Source organism: Bombina bombina, chromosome 10 (assembly GCF_027579735.1).
Source record: "Bombina bombina isolate aBomBom1 chromosome 10, aBomBom1.pri, whole genome shotgun sequence".
Classification (NCBI taxonomy): domain Eukaryota; kingdom Metazoa; phylum Chordata; class Amphibia; order Anura; family Bombinatoridae; genus Bombina; species Bombina bombina.
This window is the reverse complement of record NC_069508.1, coordinates 37,963,281-37,988,784: the sequence shown is the minus strand read 5'-3', so window position 1 is coordinate 37,988,784 and position 25,504 is coordinate 37,963,281. Positions and strand designations below refer to the sequence as shown.

The 25,504-nt window shown below is 35.9% G+C and overlaps 1 protein-coding gene across 1 annotated transcript in view; it reads right to left on the bottom strand.

Moving 5' to 3' along the window:
- The window catches only part of NMNAT2 (nicotinamide nucleotide adenylyltransferase 2), a 71,422-nt gene that overhangs the window by 10,741 nt on the left and 35,177 nt on the right, over positions 1 to 25,504 (bottom strand). The window contains exons 3-6 of the mRNA XM_053693979.1: positions 13,672 to 13,739; positions 6,168 to 6,246; positions 1,980 to 2,106; positions 189 to 269 (exon numbers count right to left, since the gene is read on the bottom strand). Coding sequence (XP_053549954.1) covers positions 189 to 269; positions 1,980 to 2,106; positions 6,168 to 6,246; positions 13,672 to 13,739 — 355 coding nt within the window. The remainder of the gene's footprint in view (positions 1 to 188; positions 270 to 1,979; positions 2,107 to 6,167; positions 6,247 to 13,671; positions 13,740 to 25,504) is intronic.

The following is a 25,504-nucleotide window of genomic DNA, read 5'->3' as shown; positions in this document are numbered from 1 at the left end:
TACAAGTTAAACATGTATGCAAGAAAACAAGTAAAGTGTTTGCTGATTTTAACAGTCTGCCCTTTTTATGTTTACTTTAATGTAACTTTTTTTGTTTAATAAAGGAGCACTCATATTTTAATGTAACCTAAACATTAGAAGAATGTGTGATAGCAAAGGATAGCAAAGGACGCATTAGCACTACTCACCCACAAAGGTGACACGCTGTAGGTTAGGACGAGCACAGCACATGCGACTCAACCCCTCTCCCACTTTCCCGAGTATACGTACTGGCAGACAGAAAGAGAAGCATTAGACAGGTATACGTTAAACTTATCGAGTTATAAGAAGGCACTATAAAACATTTAGGGTCGATCGCAATAGTTTAGAAAAGTTTATTTAAAGATAAGTAAAATTTTGCCCATGAAATAGAATTTCAGCGCGTTAGACTTCTCTTTTCAAATATATCAAGAGTAAAATATCTCCAGCTCTAATGCAATATTAAAGTAATTGTAACGTTTCTTAACTTAACGCACAGTATATGCAATTAGTCTGCAAAACAGAGGGACTCTCATTGATTACATTTTTCAAACACGCTTTATTTGAAAATATTTAGCATTTTGTGAAGGTAAACATTGCCCCGTTCCTTTGCCCCATCTCATCCTCCATGGCGTCCAGTAGACGTGTGCGTTTCATTTCTTTCCCGAATTGAAATTCGGACAAATTTGTCAAATTCGGTGCTTCAGATCAATTCGAATTTCTGAATTACCCTAGCAATAAAACCAATCAGAATGCATTTGTAACGAATAAATCCGAATTAGTTCGGGTTTATTCGTTACATTCAAATGGCCATGGACTAATCACAATTACACTAGTATTGACCAGTATATTAGGTTATGTCACTCTGCTAGCTCTGTGCAGGGCACATTATGTAGCTGGTACCTGTGAGGTTAGGTGGGATGTGCTGTGTATTAAACTAGTATTATGTACTGTATATTAGGTTATATACCTCTGCTAGTTCTGTGCATATTGTGTAGCTGGTACCTGTGAGGTTGAAACTTATGTTGATTCAGATGGGTTACACCTAATATACAGTACATAATACTAGTCTAATACACAGCACATCCCACCTAACACATACTGAACTTTTGAATTTACGAATCGAAACCGAACCGAACACATTCAAATTTATTCGAACCCGAATGAATTCGAAACTAATACATTCAAATGTATCCGAATTCGAATCGATACAAAAACGAAATTTTAAAAAATCTGAATCGGTCCGAAACAAACTTTTTTCTGCCGCGCACAAGTCTAGCATCCAACTCGTTGGGCATGCAATGATTGGATGAAGCCAGATTTGTCATCGCTTAGCTAGATGGAGGATAAGATGCGGGCGGAGGAACGGCACAATGTTTTTTGAAAAGCGTGAGATAAGTGAGCAATAGCTAAGTTTTTAAATGTATTAAAATTACTTCAAATCCACAGACCCTGTGAAAATCCACCTTGCTCTGGAATTCTGACAAATCCTTCTAAGCCTTCAAATTACATAATAAAATGTTTAATAATGTTTAGTAAAAAACAAAATTTAGCAATATACTTTATTTATATATTTTGCCCCCTTTCCTTGTAATTTAACTTTAGAAATTGTGGGCTTTCCAATTCCTGTTACAAGTAGCAGGGCTGATTCTAGATTTAGCACTGCTATATTCCACACAGCCATTGGCTGCACACTCTAGTGACCTAGCTGTTCCTGATTGGCCTCAGCAGAGAAGGAAGCTTCGGTTACAAAATGGAGGTGCCCATTGTGTTATGGACATTAAAATTTACACTTAACTTTTCTATATTTAAACAACTAATATCATTTAAAAAAAATACATCAGTATATTATTCTCAGACTAATCTCTGCATTGAATACATCATTCTAGGTAGCATTTATTTAGTGTTTAATGTCCCTTTAATGATTATTGATCAGATAATTTCTACTTTCCAGCACTCACCTGCAGTGGGCTTGTTGCTGAGGTTGCTGTTCTGGTAGACCGGCTGTGTTGATTGGTTCAGGGACTGTCCAATCACTGGTGTGATGGAGGGTGTATTCACATTAGAAAGGATGCAACCAGTGACCCTCTAATCAGAGATGATCAAAATATAGTGATTAAACATGATCATTTTTCACTTTATATTTAAAGCTTTGGAATTCAAAAATAAACTTTGATGGTTTAGTTGTAGCATGAAGTTTTAAGAGCCTTTTCAATTTACTACTTTATGTCCTTTTTTAAAAGCAAACCTAGGTAGGCTCAGGAATACTAATGCACTACTGGTAGTTACATGATGATTGGTGGTTACATACATATGCCTCATTGGCTTGTCAGATGTGTTCAGCTAGCTCCCATTAGCATATTACTGCTCTGGAGCTGACTTTAAAGGGACACCAAACCCATTTTTTTCTTTCTTTAATGATTCGGATAGAGCATGCAATTTTAAGCAACTTTCTAATATACTTCTGTTATCAATTTTTCTTTGTTCTCTTGCTATCTTTATTTAAAAAGCAGGAATGTAAAGCTTAAGAGTCGGCCCATTTTTGGTTCAGAACCTGAGATATGCTTGTTTATTGGTTTGCTTTGCTAAATGTAGCCACCAATAAGCAAGCACTATCCAGGGTGCTGAATCTAAAATGGGCAGGTTCCTAAGCTTTAAATTCCTGCTTTTTAAATAAAGATAGCAAGAGAACGAAGAAAAATTGCTAATAATTAAGTTGCTTAAAATTGCTGCTCTATCTGAATCATGAAAGAAACAATTTGGGTTTAGTGTTCCTTTAACTGTGTGTTTACCCCCATTGCAAAGGTTAAATACATACTTATATGCAAGCTACAGTGCCATAATAAAATGCAGTTTTATGTATCTTAAAAATGATCATGAATGTTATCTATATTTATTTGAATTATGGCATAATCTAAGGAACAGATATTCAGAGGATAGCAATCAAAAACACTCACTGGCAACTTATAATGCGAGGTAGACGAGTCAGAAGCTCTCCAGCTGTCAATCATGTACTCTTTAGCCAAGCTTAAAGGGCCATGATACCCAAATGTTGAAACACTTGAAACTGATGCAGCATAGCTGTAAAAAGCTGACTAAAAAATATCACCTAAACATCTCTATGTAAAAAAGAAAGATATTTTACCTCAAAAAATCCTCAGTAGCCACATCCCATTGTAAAGGACTTTAAGCAGCAAATCAGTATGTCTGTCCCAGGACAGGCAAGGGAGTGAGCTTCGTGCACACTCATATTATTTCCCTATTCAGTTTAAGGAAGTTCACTATGAAATTTCATGAGAGTTAAGTGAAATCTCATGAGATTACAGTAAAAGAGTTCATGACCTCAGCACTGCTGATAATGATTGGCTGCTGTTAATTTCTTCATTTTTAAAAAAAATTTTTTTACCTACATATCTGTTTATGCAACACTTACTCTGGTGAGCTGAGGAAATTGTGAGGTAAATATCTTCTTTTTTTACATAGAGATGCTCAGGTGATATTTTCCTGTCAGCTTTTTACAGTTATACTGCATCAGTTTCAAGTGTTTTACCATATGAGTATTATCTCCCTTTAAGGGTTATTTCTTATCTACTAGGTTGACTGATCACATCTCCCTATTCGTAGATGAAAACTTTAACTTTAAAAAATAAGCTAAAAGACCTGTAAATACAGTATGCATGATAAAAAGACAATGCAATAACACTTAATCTGAACTTGATGAGTAGTAGATTTGTTTCTGACAAATTTCAAAGTTATGTCTATTTCTACAACTCCTGTATCATGTGATAGCCATCAGCCAATCACAAATGCATATGTATATTCTGTGAAGTCTTGAACATGCTAATTAGGAGCTGGTGACTCAAAATGTCTAAATATAAAAAGACTGTGACCATTTTGTTAATGGAAGTAAAGTGGACAGTTTTTTTTACAAATGCTGCTATATCTGAATCATGAAAGTTTAAGACTTGAGTGTCCCTTTAATTTATACATTGGACTTAATACATGTTTGGACCTTGGACCACTTTTTGGCTTTGGTCATCCATGATTTTGGATCTCCTATATTATTTCACACCTTTAGTTGTTATGTTGGGCATGGTTCCAGATACCACGCCCCCCCCCCCCCCATTTGTAAAAAGCCCTTGGAATGTATCCAAACCTTGGTTACTTAGCTTGGTTTAAAGATCATAAAGGCTTCTTCTTTCAAATCAGAGCACACACTTCATGCAGCCAAGGAGACAGAGTTTTTTATTCCATTGTAATTATTTACAGATAAATGTTGGATAATCTTCTGGTTAGTTTACAAAATGACAACTTCCCATCCAAAATACATATTTGCCCATATTTCATTGTAGAGCTCATACATTTAAACATAAATATGTACTTTACTTTTATTCTTTCTATATTTAGTATATTTATATTCAACAATTTCCCAATGCCTGAGATGGTATTGCTTTACTTGATTTCTATAAATTACCATAGTTGTGCTATGTTTTTATACTTAAAGGGACAGTCAAGTCCAAAAAAAACATTCATGTTTCAAATAGAGCATATAATTTTAAACACCTTTCCAATTTACTTTTATCACCAATTTTGCTTTGTTCTCTTGGTATTCTTAGATGAATGCTAAACCTAGGAAGGCTCATATGATAATTTCTAAGCCCTTGAAGGCCACCTTTTATCTGTCAGGATATCTGTGAGTGTTATTAAATATTATATATATATATATATATATATATATATATATATATATATATATATATATATATATACTGTATATATATATATATATATATATATTATTTATACATGATAAGACCACAGGATTAATTATATATGAAACTGATTGCATCAGTTTATTTACTATAAATTACAGTTCTTTCTGGCAGATGGTTTTGGCTGGGTAATACGACCCCCCTTCTTCTTGGTTACATAGGATGCATTGCAAATCTTTGTCCCAATTCATCAAAAGGAATTGCTTTCAAAGATTTCCTGCCTTAAGGTGTGAAGTTAAAGTTCCTATCAGATCACAAGCCAGAATGTCCCAATTACCCATTTCAAAGGAGGCCTGGGTAAATCATTTTTCCTTATCTAAAAAAAAAAGCCAGTCGCTTCATCTACAAGAATAAGGGAATATACACGCTTGGCTAAAATTAAAGTCAATTGATAATAAATAAAATGTCATGTGATCAGGGGGCTGTCAGAAGATGCTTAGATACAAGTTAATCACAGAGGTAAAAAGTATATTATATATAGTATATATAATGTGTTGGTTATGCAAAACTGGGGAATGGGTAATAAAGGGATTATCTATCTTTTAAAACAACAAAAATTCTGGTGTTGACTGTCCCTTTAAAGGTAAAATAAACCCTTTTTTTTCATGATTCAGATAGAGTAAGCAACTTTCTAATTTACTCCTATTATCAATTTTTCTTTGTTTTCTTGGTATCTTTATTTGAAAAAGCAGGAATTTAAGCTTAGGAGCCGGCCAATTTTTGGTTCAGCATCCTGGATAGCGTTTGCTGATTTAGCACTACCACCGATCAATCACCAATTCTGAACCAAAAATGGGCCAGCTCCTAAGCTTAAATTCCTGCTTTTTTAAATAAAGATACCAAGAGAATGAAGAAAATTTGATAAGAGGAGTAAATTAGAAAGTTGCTTAAAATTGCATGCTCTATCTGAATCATGAAATAAAACAAAATGTGTATGGTGGGGGCTGGGATTATGCCTGGTAAGCCTTCTCTAGCTGCTGGATTCTGAGATGTGTCCGTGCTGATATTTATAAATGCATTGCTAGGGTGTCCAAGGAAGTTTGATTCTGATTGGTGAATGTAGAGATGATGCCACAGGGTTTGTAAGTAAGCGCCCAATTACTGTTGATGGTGCCATTTTGAATTAGATGGGAGCCTCACAATGAACTTAAATCATAGATGTTCTATAGTACTATCTTATACAGTAAATATATAGTAGAGACAAGGAAGTTTCAACTGATTTAAAAAGACATACTGTTTCCTAGGAATTTTATTAAAAGGACCCCAGTATAAATGGCAAATATATATCACTTATCATGGTTTTATAAAATATTTTGTATTATAACTGTGATTTTATATTATGGTAATGTGTTTAATGTGACAGTGAATTAGACGCACCTTCATGAGGTCTCTGTGGTGTTCCAGGACGCTACATGTTGTCTGCCATGTATCCTGGTAACACTCCCAAGGATCCACCCTGAAAAAGAAAAAAAGAAACACCTTGTTCCTCTGCAAAGTCAAAATTTTTTATCAGATCAACATCTCTCAATATTATAAACATATGGTTAAAAATAATTACATTCACCTCTTTTCTATGCTATAATATATTGCAAACGTGGGGTGAGCAAGATCCAGTATTTACCACCATTAATAGTGATGGGTTACATTAACCTATAAATAGCTGTTGTTATCAAACTTGAGTCTAACAAAATTCAGCAGCTTAAGTACTTCAACAGGTCCCAAGTAAAAGTAACATCTACTACTTTCTATGGGAGCCATAAAACCATCATATCACTAATATCTTGAGCCTGGCACTGTTATATGAGGGGGACTGCAATGTCAGTGCCTTTGTCTTGTACAATGTGAAATCCCCCTGATTCCGCACAAACCGGAAACAGCAGTTAAGAAGCAGCAGTCTTAAGACCGCTTCTCCTTAACTCGTCTGCTGCCTCTGAGGCCTCGGACATCAATCCACCTGATCGTATATGATCAGGTTGATTGACACCCCCTGCTAGTGGCCGATTGGCGGCATTGCACAAGCAGTTCACCAGAACTGCTTGTGCAATTATAAATGCCGACAGCGTACGCTGTCAGCATTCATCAATGTCTGTCGGACATGATCCGCTGAGCGGATCATGTCAGACAGACCAATGACAAATCGTCCCCATAGACACTAATGAGGTTGCTGAAGGGCCTTCTTGTAAAGGTTAGGTCATGTTATCACAGTTTTGTTACTGGGTGTTCCTGTCCTTAAAGTGATCCTAAACTTTCCCCTTTATAAAATAATATCAAGAATGTTAGTGACATTTTAGATGCGGAATCTGTTGGTGCTCTACAAATAACTGATAATAATAATAACTGCTTGTGCAATGTTAAATGTATGCTGTCGACATTCAGCGCTGTCTGGCGGACATGATACGCTACAGTGTATTATGTCCGCCAGACATTGATAAATCGGCCCCATGATGTCTTTCTGTTGCAAACTGATGTGTGACTGTTTTCCACCACATGATACTCAACTGCCTCCCACATCTAATGTGCAGACTCCTCCCACCTCAACTTTATATGTGACTTTATCTGTGACCTTTCATCACAATATGATCCACAACCTACTCTCACTGAGACTTCCAATCTCAGTCTGATTTGTGACCTTCTCCCAAATCAATCTGCAATATGATCTCTCCCTACTGTAATCTTATCTTGAATCTCCTTCTATAGCAACCTGATTTGTGACATGCTCCCACTGCAGCCTGATCTACAATTTCCTCCCATTGTTTGCTGATCTGAGACCTCCTTCCACCACAACCTAAACTATGACCTCCTCCCACTGCAATATGATCTGCCCCACTGCAACCTGATCTACAATTTCCTCCCATTGTTAGCTGATCTGAGACTTCCTTCCACCACAACCTAAACTATGACCTCCTCCCACTGCAATATGATCTGCCTCACTGCAACCTGATCTACAAGTTTTTCCCACTGTAACCTGATTTGTTTCCTGTGCCTTCACATCCCTCTACCCATGAACTTCTAACACTGCAACCTGATCTGCAAACATCTCCCATCTTATCCTGATCCATGACCTCCTCCCAATTGTAACACAATATGTAACTTCCTCCCATTGCCACCTGTTCCACAACCTCTTAACTGCAACCTGATCCACAACCTCCTCCCACTGAGACCTGATCTCTGACCCCCAACCAGTGCAACCTGACCTGAGACATGTTCCCACTTTTTTTTTTAAGTTTTATGTTTTTATTAATTTTTCAAAAAGGAAAATATACAGAACAAAATGTAGACGTACATTAAGGATATGGTAAAGCAGTTACAAGATAGGCAGTTGTGGTAAAAGTCAAGCATATTATTTCAGTGTTACAGTGTGACTCATTTTTTCCATTAGTTGCAACATGTGAGTTTACATTACATAAGATAAAGAGAACCTTAGATACATTATAACTATGCAAGTATGTACAGATGGGTGCTTAACAATATAATTTCACTAGTTGATTTATAATTAGTAAGAGTCAATTTGTGGAATGTGGTCCAAGGCGAGATTGCTACCTTTAAGTCCATGATGCGTTTAATTGGTTTCATTCCAGTAGAATTCTATATTAAGGAAGAAGTCTAGTTTCCCCATTTTGTGGGAATATACTGTGGGGTTTTTTATCCCTAAGGTTTTGGTAACTAGCTGTTTCCATTCTAAAAAGGAGGGGAATTGCGGCTTTGTCCAATATCTCGGGATGACCCAGTTTCTCCTCATTCTCTCTAGCACAGATTGGAGGTGGAGGGGTAGAAAGCTTTGAGTTGTGTTGGTGTCAAGTACCAATGTGAGAGCAACTGATATTAAGGATTTCTTTCATGTAATTAGCAAGAGTCCATGAGCTAGTAACATATGGGATATACATTCCTACCAGGAGGGGCAAAGTTTCCCAAAACTTAAAATGCCTATAAATACACCCCTCATCACACCCACAATTCAGTTTTACAAACTTTGCCTCCCATGGAGGTGGTGAAGTAAGTTTGTGCTAGATTCTACGTTGATATGCGCTCCGCAGCAGGTTGGAGCCCGGTTTTCCTCTCAGCGTGCAGTGAATGTCAGAGGGATGTGAGGAGAGTATTGCCTATTTGAATACAATGGTCTCCTTCTACGGGGTCTATTTCATAGGTTCTCTGTTATCGGTCGTAGAGATTTCTTCTCCTACCTCCCTTTTCAGATCGACGATATACTCTTATAAAAATATTTTTTGCCATTGTTGTGCTGTAATCTCAGTATTTAGCTCTTAATTACAAGAGGTTGTGAAGGTCGGGAGGGGCTGTGATGTGATATCTATCAAAATTTTGTATGCGCTTCCTAGTGTACCTTTTGTGAGAATATGTGTTGAGCACAATAATTCAAATGGCGTCAAGGATCTATTGTAGAGGTCTTTGTTGGGGTGTGTGGATATATAGTGTCGCACTTGGAAATATGAGAGCCAGGTTTGGAAGAGGCGTGGAAATTCTGTTTTTAATGTGACTTGAGTGAGGATCCTTCAAATAATTTAAATATGGGTAAGTGTGAACTTCCCACCTCAGTCTTGTCTGTTACCCCCTCCCACTGCAACCTGACTATAACCTCTTCCCATTGTAACCTGACCCAAGACCTCTCCCTACTGTCACCTAATCCACAACCTCTTCCCAGATGCAACATAGTTGTACAAATTAAATAAAACTTCAAAAACTATCCAATGAAAAATCCTATCCGAACTAACGATTTTATAGAACAGTAAACACCTTGTAGTTACAGCATTTTGTTTGCAGTCTTTCAATAGATTAACATAGCAGAGTCCAAATTATTAGAACCTTGTTTGCTGCAAAGTGTTTTTCAGTGGTCAAATTAACCAACCACTTCTCTAATTTGGAGGAGCCAGTAAGCATTAGAGTCTGGAGATGACAGATCTTGCTGCTGTCATTGTGTTAATAAAATCTCCATTGTTTGGCTTAAGCAGAAATTATAAAATAAACTGCAAATGAAATAAAGATATGTGGCTTGTAAAGCCTGCCACATACTCTCTCCGTTGCGGGAAGTGAAAAATCCAAAAATTTAGACTTAAATAACAGGAGAATATGGCAAAATAAACAATGGAGTTGTTTTACTATTCATAATTAAGCATTTTAGATTTTAAAAAAATTGCGTTTATTGCCCATTTAAAGGACCAATAAAGGGACAGGAAACCCCAAAATGTTCTTTTATGATTTGGATAGAACATACCATTTTAAACAACTTTCCAATTTACCATTATCAAATTTGCTTTGTTCTCTTGTTATCCTTTGCTGAAGAAACAGCATTGCACTACTTACAGCAAGATGAACACATCTAGTTAGCTAATCACAAAAGACCAATGTGCAGCTAGCTCCCACTAATGTATGATATGTGCAAATTATTTTTCAAGAAGCGATACCAAGAGAACGAAGCACATTTAAAAATAGAAGTGAATTTAAAAGAGCCTTAAAATGACATGCTCTATCTGATTCATGAAAGTTTAATTTTGACTTTCCTATCCCTTTAAATAAATAAAACAGCATAATCAGTAAATGCATAATAAAATGACAATACAATAGCACTTAATTTGAATTCGAAGTGAGTAGTAGATTTATTTTCTGATTCCCCTGTTTCATGTGACATCCTTCAGCCAATCACATATACGTATACATATATACTGTGAATTTTTGCACATGCTCAGTAGGAGATGGTGCCTCAGAAAGTGTGCCTATAAAAAGACTGTGCACATTTTGGTAAAGGAAGTGAATTGCAAAGTTGTTTACAATTGTTCCCTTTCTGAATAATGAAAGTTTAATTTTGACTTTAGTGGTCCTTTAATATAATAAGACTACATCATACACTTATCCAAAGTAATACAAGCAGTAAATGTATCTGAGAATTATATTATTATTTTTTGCTAGAAAATACCTACTGTTTAATAGCTCTGTCTGTATATATCTATCTAATTATATATTCCTTATGTATCAGTTCCTTTTTTTTAGAATTACATTTTTATTGCTATTTGGTACAATGTTTATTGGTCTGCTTGTCCATTTTTCTTTTAACATATAAAATATTTCAAGGCTTTATCAGTTTTCTAGCAGTTTTTTGGACTCTTACCGCTAGAGAATTTGCCATTTCCTGTCAGATTACCTTCAGAATTCAGGAAGGCGTGAAATGGAATTTTAGAGATCTATCTAATGTTAACTTGCAATGACTGTTATGGCTTTAAGCTAGTGCCGATTATAAAATAAAGTCTATCTCGTTTAAAGGGACAAAAAAAAATAATAAAATGCTCTGTTTTGTTGAGATTTTCTTTTAATACAATGCTCTCTCTTTTACTATGTGTTTAACCTCTGTGTTTAGCCTGTTTGGCAAGTCTAGCTCCAGGGTCATTTCAGAGGAGGATACAGCTGACGAGCCAATGAAAAGCTGGCATATATGTGTATCCTGCAGTCGCTGGCTATCATCTGGAGCAGAATGGAGGTGTTTCATGAGTGTAGCTCATTTTAAAGGAGTTAAAGGGACACTAAACCCAAATTTTTTCTTTCATGAGTCAGACAGAGAATACAATTTTAAACAACATTCAAATTTACTTCTATTATCTAATTTGTCCTATTTTTTAGATAGCCTTTGTAGAAGAAATAGCAATGCATATGGGTGAGCCAATCACACGAGGCATCTATGTGCACCCACCAATCAGCAGCTACTGAGGCTATCTAGATATGCTTTTCCGCAAAGAATATCAAGATATGGAAACAAATTAGATAATAGAAGTAAATTAGAAAGTTGTTTAAAATTGCACACTCTTTCTAAATCGTGAAAGAAAAAAATGGAGTTTCATGTCCCTTTAAAAATAAATAATTTTCGCACTAGAATTAAATTTTAATATACCAGGTTATAGTTCTCTCTTTTCTCTCTCTCCTTCAAAGTCCTATATAATAATACACTAAGTGATGTAAATGATTTATTTCCAAGCCTTTGAAATTCTTAGTGTATTTTTATAGGTCAAATTTATAAACAGACAAGGTATATCCAACCCTAGAGCAGCAAGTTTAATGATCAGAAGATGTTTACCGAGTACTGATTCTTGTGATCATATATTTATATCTCCTAATCTTGGAAAATACACTTGTTGCTCAAAAACACTTGGTAATGGTATTTTTACAGTGGGGAATAAGATTGGATATTTTCAAATACTTCTCATAATACCTAAGGTTGCTGAGACCTGGGAGAGGAACTAAACCACCAATTTGCAATATTGTTAAAAGACAAACAAGTTATTTTAGTTAAATAACATGTTTATTAATCTTTCATAAAACAAAAAGTTGCTCAGTAGATTTCTGAATCGTTTCATGACCATATGGCACTTAATCATAGGATCTATAGTTCCAGAATTCTATGATTAAGCACCCAATGGGCGTGAACTGTTTCAGAATCAACCTTTCATGTTATGAAAGATTAATAAAGTTCTTTTTATTTGACTAATATATTGCCAGATCGTTGCATCAAACAGGGACAAATGCAAGGAGGTGTAAGCAAATAGGTTAAAACGGGCTGCACAGTAAGGCAGAAGGCAGTATAAAATATAGACACACCCTATATATAATGAGTTTGGAGAAATGAAAATTACTTTCTTTTGTCCTGTATTTGCTCATTGGGTCACTCGAAATTTGTTCTTAAAAAAGTACACATACAATTTCCTATGGGGGGCATCTTCAGGACAGCAGATTAAGTTTAAATAAAGTTAAAGTAGTAACTATCGCTACTGCCAACAACCAGCATATATATATATATATTTTTTTATATATATATATATATTTATTATTATTATTATTTTAATGGTATTGGTTTTGCCAAGAACAAAAATGAGCTTACATATTTATTAGCTGACACTGAAATCAATCAACTGAAAAGGAAATTGCTAAATTGTTATTGAATAGTTTAAATTTGAACCTGCAAACTCTTCCAGCCTAAATGGTTTAAATTTGATGTTTATGAAGACTTTCCCTCTTTTAGAATCATGATTTCAATGACATGAACAAGTTTGTTCATTTTTTTATTAAAGGGACAGCTCATTTATCTTTTATCAGACGAATGCAATAAATAACACAAATGTAGTTGTTTTTTTACAGTCTTCCAAATCCAAATGCACATGTCTAATAATTATTAGGCTTGTGCAATAATTCCTATTCGGCATTTGGTTTTTGAAGCGAATACCAAATACGCAGTAGACAGCGGCATTTGGCTGTTTGCAGCACCCGATTTATTTGTGTCAAAGGGCAGCACACAAATATCTTTTGCACACCTGAGGAAGAGCATGCCTTGAAACGCGTAGTGTAAGTAGTGTCTGGCAATGCTGCTGTGTGCTTTCAACATGGCTGCTGCAGAATGCTTTTAAAAGTGCATGATGGGCCTCCGAAGTAGCAACCGTTGCTTGATAAATAGATAAAAAGTTTTTGTAAATCAAATTAGTACATTACACTTGTCAGCTTTGGTGTATTTTTAAATAACTAAAGGAGGGTGAAAGGAGTGGGCTGCTCTTCCTTAAAATGACCAGGCCTATTTCTGGACCCAGTCCGGCCCTGGTTGCACTTTGACACTAATAAAGCCAGTGCCGAAAAGAGACAAATGCTGCTGCCTACAGACATATTTGGAATTAATTTCTAAAAAACGACTGCCGAATACAAATTAATGCACATGTCTTGTATCTATGTCTATAAAAAATGTATCATCTGCACAAACTGAACTGCTGATAGCTAATTTTTCCTCTCCCCACTTTGGATAATTCTCTCACATCAGTTACAGCTTTAGTTTTTAGAAAGATATTTTAGATCAACAGAGGCAAAATATTTCTTGAAAGTTCCCAGAATCCCATCTCACCTAATCCAATCTGAGCACTGCACAGCCAGCTGACACATGTTAAGACGATGTCTGCTTGAGACTAGACCCTGGAGGAGAAACACAAATACGCAAATAATTATGACGGTAGCAACATGGAAAGGATAGATAAATATCTTTATTATCAATAATTAAGTATTTTGCTAAATATCCCCATAACATTGATTTCCCTCCCACAATATGGTAATAATTCTTTAAACAAAAGCGTTAACCTCTACTTCAAGAGGCCGAATTATCAAAGGTCTGGCGGACCTGATCCGACAGTGCGGATCAGGTCCGCAAGACCTCGCTGAATGCGGAGAGCAATACGCTCTCCATATTTAGCATTGCACCAGCAGCTCACAAGAACTGCTGGTGCAACGCCGCCCCCTGCAGACTCGCGGCCAATCGGGAAGTGTCAATCAATCCTATCGTACTCGATCGGGTTGATTTGTGGCGATTCCTATCCGCCTGCTCAGAGCAGACGGACAGGGTTATGGAGCAGCGGTCTTTAGACCACTGCTTCATAACTGCTGTTTCTGGCGAGTCTGAAGACTCGCCAGAAACACGGGCCCACAAGTACCATACGGAGCTTGATAAATGGGCCTCCAAATGTGTAATTTGCTCAATATGTCAAATATGCTGTTAATTATCATATTCAACTCCATAATCCAATATTGTTTTGAAAAGCACATATTAAATAACAGTGAGATTATTTGCATTTCAGTTTAAACATCTGAATAAGAAAGAATATTATGTAGATTTTGAAAATTTGAATAACATAGTAGATGAGGTTGAAAGAAGACAGAAGTCCATCGAGTTTAACCTATAAAGAGATTTCCTGATTTACACTAAAGAAGCTGACAATTTAATTTACATTAAAATATTAGGAAGCTGGCCCATTTAACACCAACAAGCATATCCCTGAATTCTGTTTTTAGCCCGAAATGTATTTAAGCCATTTTTAAATGTATCTTAGGTATTGCCATCTACTACCTCCTTAGGCAAGATGTTCCGCAATTTGATTGCTCTTACCGTGAAAAAAAGTTTACAATGCTGGAGATTAAATCTCCTTTCCTCTAACATTAAATTGTGACCTCTTGTCACAACAACTGACTTGGAGTAAACAGCGCTTCCGCCCACTCTGTAAATGGGCCTTTAATATGTTTATATACAGTAATCATATCACTACTCAAGCACTTTTTCTAGAGTAAAAAGACCCAGTTTGGCTAACCTCTCTTCATAGGGCTCGATTTAACAATCACCCATTGCTATGGGCATGTCCCGGAGAACAACAGGTGATGGTTTTAAGGAGCAAAAACTGTTATTTCAAATATAAATATAAACATGAAGGACCAATTTCCCATACATGTAATACTCTGCAATAGGTATAACAAGTCTTTTGGAGCTCACATAAAGGGGAACCCCATTTTATAGTATAGTATCCCTTTAAAAATTAAAGGGACATGAAAGTTAAAATTAAAGCTGGTCCTGAGCGGAAACTGAAGCTGATTCAATCACACAGCAAGGTTGTGTGACTAGCGCTGCTGATTAGATCAGTTTCAGTTTCCGCTTGGGATCAGCACTGCTCTGTAAATCCTGAGTGGTACTTTATCTATGTGTTTATACAAGCTCTTATTAATTACAACTAGGGCTGCAACTAACGATTATTTTCATAATCGATTAATCGGCCGATTATTTTTTCGATTAATCGGCCGATTATTTTTTCGGTTAATCGGCCGATTATTTTTTCGATTAATCGACTAATCGGATAAAAAGAGAATCAATAATAGTTTTCTATGCTTTAAATAAAATCCACATAATGAGTGCTACAAATATAAACTTCAGACGAAAACTTTACATTAACACAACTGTTTCTTCAATTTTTAAGCAGCAGAGCACAGTTTTATAATTATACAAAACAAAACCACAAACTGTTTGAAAAGAGGTAGAACTAGAAAGAGTTAGGCTATCACTGTTAATAACATTCTCTTATTCACTCTTTCAGAAACTTTGCATTGAAATGCAAAAATCTCAACATGTCCACATGCTTCTGGCTAAGGCTGGTTCTCTGTTTGCAGCTATATTTCCTGCAGCAGAGAAAAGGCTGTTGAGGTGTATAAGTAGGGTTTTGCCAATTTCACCAAAGTGGGATATTTATCTTTGTTAGCTCTTCACCAATGCTAAGTGTTTTCTACCTTGGCAAGGGGACTCTCAATAAAGTAACCCTCAACTTCATTCTAACATAAAAATATCTTGAAAATCTATATGCAATGGTAAATAACCAGCTATAAGGTTAGGGGAAATATCTAGTCCGCTCTAAAAATAACGGATATATACTTATAAAGGTTGTATCTGGTACATATTATCACAATTTATTAAAAATATAAAAAAAACTAAATCAAAAGCGCTAAGGACTGTATATCAATAACAGGACAAAGCCTTACACATTTATTTATACCGTACATATAATCAGCAATAGCAAGCAATACGTTAATAATTGTGCAAACAGATAATAGTGCACATCAATTTAAATAACTCCCATCAATCTAGGGGCAAGGTGTAAATAACAAGCTCAGCACTATATCATGAAAAGCATAGTTACAAATCATCTGATTTAATATAAACAATGCAAATGATGACTATTATATCTGGGTTGCACATAAGCCAGGGGTAGTTGTAAACGTATACTGTCCTGAAAAAGTGAAAAGTAGACGTCTGTAGATGTCCTTTAGGCTAAGGACATAACCATAAAACACAATACCATGTGCAGGAGTTCATTTGAGTGAAGCAGCTGGTGTTGTGCACAGACCAACTAATTGCAAACCGACTAATCGATTAATCGATTATGAGATTTGTGACGTTGACAACTATTTTCATAATCGATTATTATCGATTATGACAATTAGTTGTTGCAGCTCTAATTACAACCTTTCATATTATCCCTATAATGGCCTTTTAACCTTTCCATAAATCAGTAATATATAATTGTAGCAAACATCCAGCAAAAATCTGCTGGAAAAGTGTTTCCTGATAAGCTTCAATACAGGGGTTGAATTGACCCATGAGAGGTATAGCAGGTGATATTGCGCCACAAATGCATTTGAGGAGCTTGTGATAAGTGTGTTATCACCAGGTTTTCTAATGAATTAGAGAGGCTTTGACATTTAAAACCAAACTAAAAGCCAAACGCAGGTACATTGCACAGAAATTCTGATGTACCTACAGGTACAAATCCCCAAATCTGGAACTCCAAAATCCATACTTATTCTGAAATTCAAGCTTTTTAATTTATTTAAAAAAAAAATCCAATTATCAAAAATGACTATTTTCCCACCTGTAAATCTCAATTTCATCTGCCTGTGTCTATGGTTTGGTTTTAAGTTCTAAAAGGCAAACAAAAGTCTATCAGCTAGATTACGAGTTGTGTGTTATGAGTGAAAAAGCATCGTTATGGCTCTTTTTCACTACCGCTGCTATTACGAGTATTGTAGGTATAGCTGTACCGCACACCTTTTTGGCCAACACCCAACGTAAGTACCGCACTTTTTAAAAAGTCCTTTTTCAATGGGACGTCCACAGCGCCGAAGTTATGAGTTTTACGTTACAAAGCTGTACCATAAAACGCATAACTAAAGTGTTACAAAGTACACTAACACCCATAAACTACCTATTAACCCCTAAACCGAGGACCTCCTGCATCGCAAACACTAAAATAAAATTATTAACCCCTTATCTGCCGCTACGGACATCGCCGCCACTATAATAAACATATTAACCCGTAAACCGCTGCACTCCCACATCGCAAACACTAGTTACATATTATTAACCCCTAATCTGCTGCCCCAATGTTGTCGCCACCTACATACACTTATTAACCCCTAATCTGCTGTCCCTAACATCGCCGCAACCTACATTACTGTTATTAACCCCTAATCTGCTGCCCCCAAAATCGCCGCCACCTAACTACACTTATTAACCCCTAATCTGCTGCCCCCAATGTCGCCGCCACTATACTAAAGTTATTAACCCCTAAACCTAACCCTAAGTCTAACCCTAACATATCCATAACACCCACTAACTTTAACATAATTAAAATTATTCCAAATAAAAATTACAATTAATACCTAAATAATTCCTATTTAAAACTAAATAAATACTTAAAACTTAATAAATATAACTAATAGTTATATTGTAGCTAGTTTATGTTTTATTTTTATTTCACAGGTAAATTTGTATTTATTTTAACTAGGTAGATTAGGTAGAGAATGAAAAGGGCATTTGGATGGCATTGCCCTTAAAAGGGCATTCAGCTCTTTTACATTGCCCAAACCCTAAGCTAAAAATAAAACCCACCCAATAAACCCTTAATAAAACCTAACACTAACCCCCGAAGATCCACTTACAGTTTTGGAAGACCGGAAATTCATCCTCATCCAGCCGGCGAAGTCCTCATCCATGCGGCAAGAAGTCCTCAATGAAGCTGGGAGAAGTCTTCATCTAAGCGGCAAGAAGTCCTCAATGAAGTCGGGAGAAGTTTTCATCATCTAGGTGGGCAGAAGTCTTCATCCAGACGGCATCTTCTATCTTCATCCTTCCGGCGTGGAGCAGGTCCATCTTCAAGACATCTGGCGCGGAGCATCCTCTTCATACGGTCCCAGCCGTACACTGAAGGTTCCCTTTAAGGAACGTCATCCAAGATGGCGTCCCTTGAATTCCAATTGGCTGATAGAATACTATCAGCCAATAGGAATTAAAGGGTAAAAAAAAAATCCTATTGGCTGATTGAGCTTTAATCCTATTGGCTGATCCAATCAGCCAATAGGATTGAGCTTGCATTCTATTGGCTGATTGGTCACAACAAACCTTGGTCACAACAAACCCTGAAAAAAACGAATGAATTAATTAATTAAACCCAAATTTTTTCTTTCATGATTCAGTCAGAGCACGTAATTTTAAGAAAGTTTCAAATTTACTCCTATTATGAATTTTTCGTTGTTCTCTTGATATCTTTATTTGAAAAAGCAGAAACATAAGCTTAGAAGCCGGCCCATTTTGGGTTCAGCACCCTGGATAGTGCTAGCCACCAAACAGCATGTGCTACCCAGGTGCTGAACCAAAAATGGGCCGGCTAGTAAGCTTATATTCCTGCTTTTTAAATAAAGATACCAAGAAGAGAATGAAGAATAATGGACAATAGGAGTAAATTAGAAAGTTGCTTAAAATTGTCTGCTCTATCTGAATCATGAAAGAAAAACTTTGGATTCAGTGTCCCTTTATGTACGTTTTGAGTTTTTAAGATAAAATAAAATGATGTTTACTATATTGCAATATTAAGGTTTTTAGACAACTCTATAGCCAAAACTACTGCACCAATCGTCTTATCCCATGGACAAAGAGTAACCTTAGTTGTATCTGGTTATATAAGATATAACGTCTCAAAATTAATTCTGCCCACATATGCACAGCAAAAAAAACAGGTAAGGTTCTTTAATGCCTGAAAATGTACATATCAGATTATAATATTAAGATATCATCACAGGAAGTGCCTCAATTTGTGTATCTCAGAGTATAATTGCATAAAGAATACTTTAAACAATCCGAAGAAAATCCAAACGTGGGATGAAGCATCTAGGCAGCTTTTCTTCAACACGTATCGGGCATCACACATAAAATCCATCAGAAGATATACAAAAGAAGATAAAGAGTGCCACAATAGTGCTTTATCACATGGTATACAATGACACCCTGCAAAAGTGCTAGATCCGCAGACTGGAGCAATTACCACCCGTCTAGTTAGCGGATCCACGTCTACAATTGGGTGACTTTGGGGAAATCCATTGTAAAAAAACAAAACAAAACAGAAATACATTGGAAAAAAATGCATCAAAGTCAAGTACAGCTGTAATAAAGCGTCTTCTAAACAACTAATAGTAAGGAGTCTATATTTCCATTAACCCAACAGTAAATAAAGTTGTCCTTCACATAAGTGAGTAGTGCTGCGTATACTGTATATATCATCAGAGACGCTATATTCATGTAGACCCCTGTAAACAATAGGCTGCTATAAAATCAGTGCAAGGATACAGAGTTTATTTGCAATTCTTTACTTAAATGTTTATCAGCTACAAACATAAGCTGTGTTATCAGGCTACAAATTCAAGTCTCATTTGCATAAGTTTTGCTATTTTCCCAATGAGCCCAGTGAATTTCCTTGAAGTCAGACAACTGGGGACATTAATCAGCTCGCTGGATGGCCGCTAACTGTTCTAGTCTGCGGATCTAGCAACTATGCCAAATGAAGTACATATTTGAGTATATATGTTGACATTAATTGAGTCATTGTATAACCTTTAGGACAAAGCCCTATTGTGGCACACTCTTTCTGTTTGTATTCTTTAGTTCACACATATATAGATTATTGTTATAACATTAAAGGGAATGTAAAGTTTAAATTAAACATTCATAATTTGGATAGATCATGCAGATTTAAGCAACTTTCAAATTTACTTCTATTATCTAATTTGCTTTCTTCTCATTGTATCGTTTCTTGAAAAGCATATCTAGGTAGGCTCAGGAGCAGCAATGCACTACTGGGAACTAGCTGCTGATTGGTGGGTGCACACATATGCCTCTTGTTATTGGCTCACCAGATGAGTTGAACTAGCTCCCATTAGTGCATTGGACTGAAAATAATATAATTGTATATCATTTTAATCTGTATATTTAATATAATGTGTATTTTATATTATTTCCATTTGGATGTCTAAAATAATATAGAAGACAGATAGGGTGGGCTCTAGTATTCTGACCTGAGAGAGGTTTGAACAATGCTCCTTTATTCAGATTAGCTAATACAAAGAGCAAGGATCCAAATGCCCTATGAGAAGCCACAGGTAAAGTAGCATAAGATTACACTAAAGTCATTTGACAGTCTTCTTTGTTGTTTGCCAATAACAATATCCACTTGTTCCCAAAATTCTAATGAAAGCATGGAAAACTACCATAGTGGCAGTTAAGTGTTTTTTTTCCAGTTTTGACAAAATGTACTGGCATTCCACTGGAGTATACTACTTTCTTTTAGAGAACTTATTGACAGGAGAATTGAAACAGTTCTAACAAAGTTATATATGGCAAAATCAAATGTCTATCCTTGATTTAAACAGGTGTGCATCCTTTTCCTTACAACATGCAAGACAGACTTTAAAAATAAATGTCATATTTTTTAATATCTTGAAGAATAAAATAAAAACAAAATCTTACTAAGCAAAATTATTTTTATGCTAGTTAAACAGTAAGATACTATAAATACTACAAATAATATAAAAAAAAGTCTTCCTCAAAGCATTATGGCTATTTTTGAGATTTCATAATACATAGGGGTAGATTTATTAAATGTCGGAAGGACATGATCCGCTGTAGCACTATTTAACATTGCACAAGCATTTCTAGGGAAATGCTTGTGCAATGCCGCCCCTGCACATTCGGGGCCAATAGGCCGCTAGCAGGGGGTGTCAATCATCCCAATCATATCTGATCGTATCTTACGACCTCTGCTTCTTAACTTAAGTTTCAGGTGGACCTGAAACTTCGGGTGTAGATTGCAGTATCCGCTGCTTAATAAATGTACCGATAGGCTCCATTTTTATAAAAAATCAGCTTGGAACCAGAGCATTCAAATTTAAGCTAAATCTAAATCTTCCAGTAAGAATTTTCAGAGATAGAACAAATAAGAATGGCTTTTGAACTGCACTGTAAAATGGAATTCCATTTGAGCGCTGTCTTTTTTCAGAACACAGTATCAATAGCCAAAATTATTTCTAACAGCTACAAAACAGATTTTATTGCTATGCATCATTGAAACAATTTATTTGTCATATCCAGTATGCAAAAAGAACCTTATAACAGATGAGGTTATTGTTCAGATTATTCAAGATTCATTTGCATTATTACTCGGACAACTACATCTATTTCATATTTATAATCAGAAAATCGTGCCACCATTTTGTAGCTAATCTTTTTGGTCTATTTACAGCTTTATAAAGATACTTTGAGATTGTAATATAAACTGTTAATTTCTGCATAGTTAAAAAAAATCTTCTTTTATTATTTATTTATGCCCCTTGTCATGTAATGTAAGTCTAAAAAATGGATTTTCCACTTCTGAGAATTGGAAGTGTTCGCTGCAGGCTTCAAAAGCCTAAACCTGCTTCATATCTGTTCCAAATTGGCCTCAGCAGAGGTGATAAACAATCGTAGCAAACAGGATGTCTGTGTAAAAAATGCACTATTCTAAATATGAAAGGGATATAAACCCAAATGTTTTCTTTCACGATTCAGATAGAACATACAATTTTAAACAGCTTTCAAATGGACTTTTAGTTTCAAGTTGTCTTTGTTTTCTTGTTATCCTTTGTTGTAAAGCAGGGACTAAGCTCAGGAGTGCACACATGTCGGCAACACTATATGGCAGAAGTTTTGTAACAATTTTATACATTATACGTTATGAGTATGGAGTGCAGTTTTGGGGACCGATCACAAGAAAAGATATTGCAGAACTAGAAAAAGTTCAGAGAAGGGCCACAAAGCTAATAAGGGGATTGGAGAATTTAAGCTATGAGGAGAGGCTAGCCAAACTGGGTCTGTTTTCTTTAGAAAAAAGGCGCTTGAGAGGTGACATGATTACTTTATATAAATATATTCAAGGCCCATATACAGAGATGGCAGAAGCTCTGTTTATTCCAAGAAAATTGTTTGTGACAAGAGGTCACAATTTAAGGTTGGAGGAAAGGAGATTTAATCTCCTGCAACAGAAACGTTTTTTCACTGTAAGAGCAATAAAATTGTGGAACTCATTACCAAAGGAGGTAGTGAATGCCAATACCCTAGATACATTTAAAATTGTTTGGATACATTTCTGGCTAGAAACAAAATTCATGGATATGATTGCTTGTATTAAATGGGTCAAATTTTGGTGGGATTAATTTAAGCTCAACTTGGGCTTTTTTTTTTTTTAAATTGATTAGATTTAGATAGGTTGAACTCGATGGACTTCGGTCTTTTTTTCAACCTCATCTACTATGTTACTATGTTATTAGCAAGAGCACTAAATGGCAGCACTATTTCCTGTCATGTAACGTTTCAGACATATGCACGCTACCTACCTAGGTATCTCTTCAACAAAGAATAACATGAGAATGAAGCAAATGTTATAATAGGGGGCCGATTTATTAAAGTGCGAGTGGAAATTATAGGATGTGTCATATCAGGCCGATTTATTAAAGTGTGAGCGGATATTATACCATGTAGCGTATCATGTCCGCCACACATCGATAAATGCCAACAGCATATGCTGTCGCCATTTATCATTGAACAAGCAGTGTGCTTTTCCAGTTCTGGGAATTAGAGAATCCACAATTTGCAGAGTTAAATTATGTGAAACTGGGATAAAATAAATAGGGAAAATATATTGCAAGTTGTTTACTATGCATAATTAAACATTTTATATTAAAATATCAGGGTGTACTGCCCCTTTACTGAGAATCACAGTTGTGCGCTCTATACCGTTAACCACCTTTTCATATACTTTTATATCTAGCAAACTTAGGTTTTTATAGTCAAAGGTAAAAAGTAGTACACACTAGATTTTAGATATTCAAAAACATCCTGTGAAAACTGGTGCAAAAAGTGTGTTCAAAATAATTTGGAAACAATTATAAGATTGTGTGTATTTATGACATTGTAATGTGTCTCATCTCACTGTGTGAAAGAAGTCAAATAAATCATCTAACACAGGGTTCCTCAAACCATGGGTCGGGACCCATTACTGGGTCGCAACACCATGTTTACCGAGTCGTGACTTGAGTGTGTGTTGTATGAGAGTGCGGGTGGTGTGTGTGCTATATGAGAGTGGGTGGTGTGTGTTGTAGAAGAGTGTGTGTTGTATGTGTAATATGAGAGTCTCTGTATGTGTTGTATGAGAGTGTGTATGGTGTGTGTGTTGTATGAGAGTGTGAGTGTTGTATGAGAGAGTGTGTGGTGTGTGTGTTGTATGAGAGTGTGAGTGTTGTATGAGAGTGTGTGTGATGTGTGTTGTATGAGAGTGAGTATGGTGTGTGTATTGTATGAGAGCATGTGTGGTGTGTGTTGTATGAGAGAGTGTGTGGTGTGTGTGTTGTATGAGAGTGTGTGTATTGTATAAGAGTGTGTGTGTTGTATAAGAGTGTGTGTGTTGTATGATAGTGTGTGTTGTATAATAGTGTGTGTGATGTGAGTGTTGTATGAGAGTGTGTGTGGTGTGTGTATTGTATGAGAGTGTGTATGGTGTGTGTATTGTATGAGAGCATGTGTGGTGTGTGTTGTATGAGAGAGTGTGTGGTGTGTGTGTTGTATAAGAGTGTGTGTGTTGTATAAGTGTGTGTGTGTTGTATAAGAGTGTGTGTGTTGTATGACAGTGTGTGTTGTATAATAGTGTGTGTGATGTGAGTGTTGTATGAGAGTGTGTGTGGTGTGTGTATTGTATGAGAGTGCGTGTGGAGTGTGTTGTATGAGAGTGTGTGTGTGTGTATGTGTATGTGTTGTATGAGAGTGTGTGTGGTGTGTGTGTTGTATGAGAGTGTGTGTGTTGTATAAGAGTGTGTGTGATGTGAGTGTTGTATGAGAGTGTGTGTGGTGTGTGTATTGTATGAGAGTGTGTATGGTGTGTGTTGTATGAGAGTGTGTGTGTGTATGTGTTGTATGAGAGTGTGTGTGGTGTGTGTGTTGTATGAGAGTGTGTGTATTGTATGTGTGTTGTATGAGAGTGTGTGTGTTGTATAATAGTGTGTATTGTATGAGAGTGTGTGTGATGTGTGTGTTGTATGAGATTGTGTGTGATATGTGTGTTGTATCTTGTATGAGACTTTTTGTTGTATAAGATTGTGTGTGGTATGTGTGTTGTATGAGAGTGTGTGTGGTGTGTGTGTTGTATGAGAGTGTGTGTGGTGTGTGTGTTGCATGAGAGTGTGTATGGTGTTTGGGTGTGTTATATGAGAGTGTGTATTGTGTGAAAGATTGTGTGATAAATGTGTGGTGTGTGTTATATAAGAGTGTGTGATGTGTGTGTTATATTAATGTGTTTTGTGTGTGTGTGTGAGTATGTGTGTGTTTTTACCTTTTAAAACACTTTCTAGTTTGACTATAATCAGGAATAAAGGACGCACAAATTTTACTCACTTTGCCAAAAATCGCAGCTATTTTGTTATATATTATTTCAGAAATTTTCAGTCCAAGCATAAAAATGGGGTTGTGAAGGTATGGTGGGAAAAAAGTTTGAAGAACCCTGATCTAACAGACTGTAATAGCGCCCCCTGTCTTAGTATTCTAAGTAAACAAGAAATTAGATAAAGAAGATGCTGTGTGTTTATCAATGTGAAATGCTGTACTGAAATATACAAAAATGAAAAAAAAAATACCTAGCAAGAAATAAATCCTAGTATTGAAGATAACATTTAAAGGCCGATATCCTGTCATCTGTACAAAACTGCTTTATGTGCAATTAATGCCATTAACCCTTTCTGAATCATTTGGTAAAATTTTCTGAATCAAAGTTTACTACAGGCCTCTTTCCTGCATAAGAAAACATATATTTTTTAGAATTGTCTAAAGTTCAAGTTTACTTCAATCATTTGTAGGTCAACATTTGCCGACTAATTCTACACTAGCGCTTTTATATGGCGTGGAAAGTCTTGTATATCATAAATAATAAACCAAAGAAAAACATGCAAATAAATAATAATTAAAGGGATAGGAATGTCAAAATTAAACTTTTAAATTTACCACTAATTTCAAATGTGCT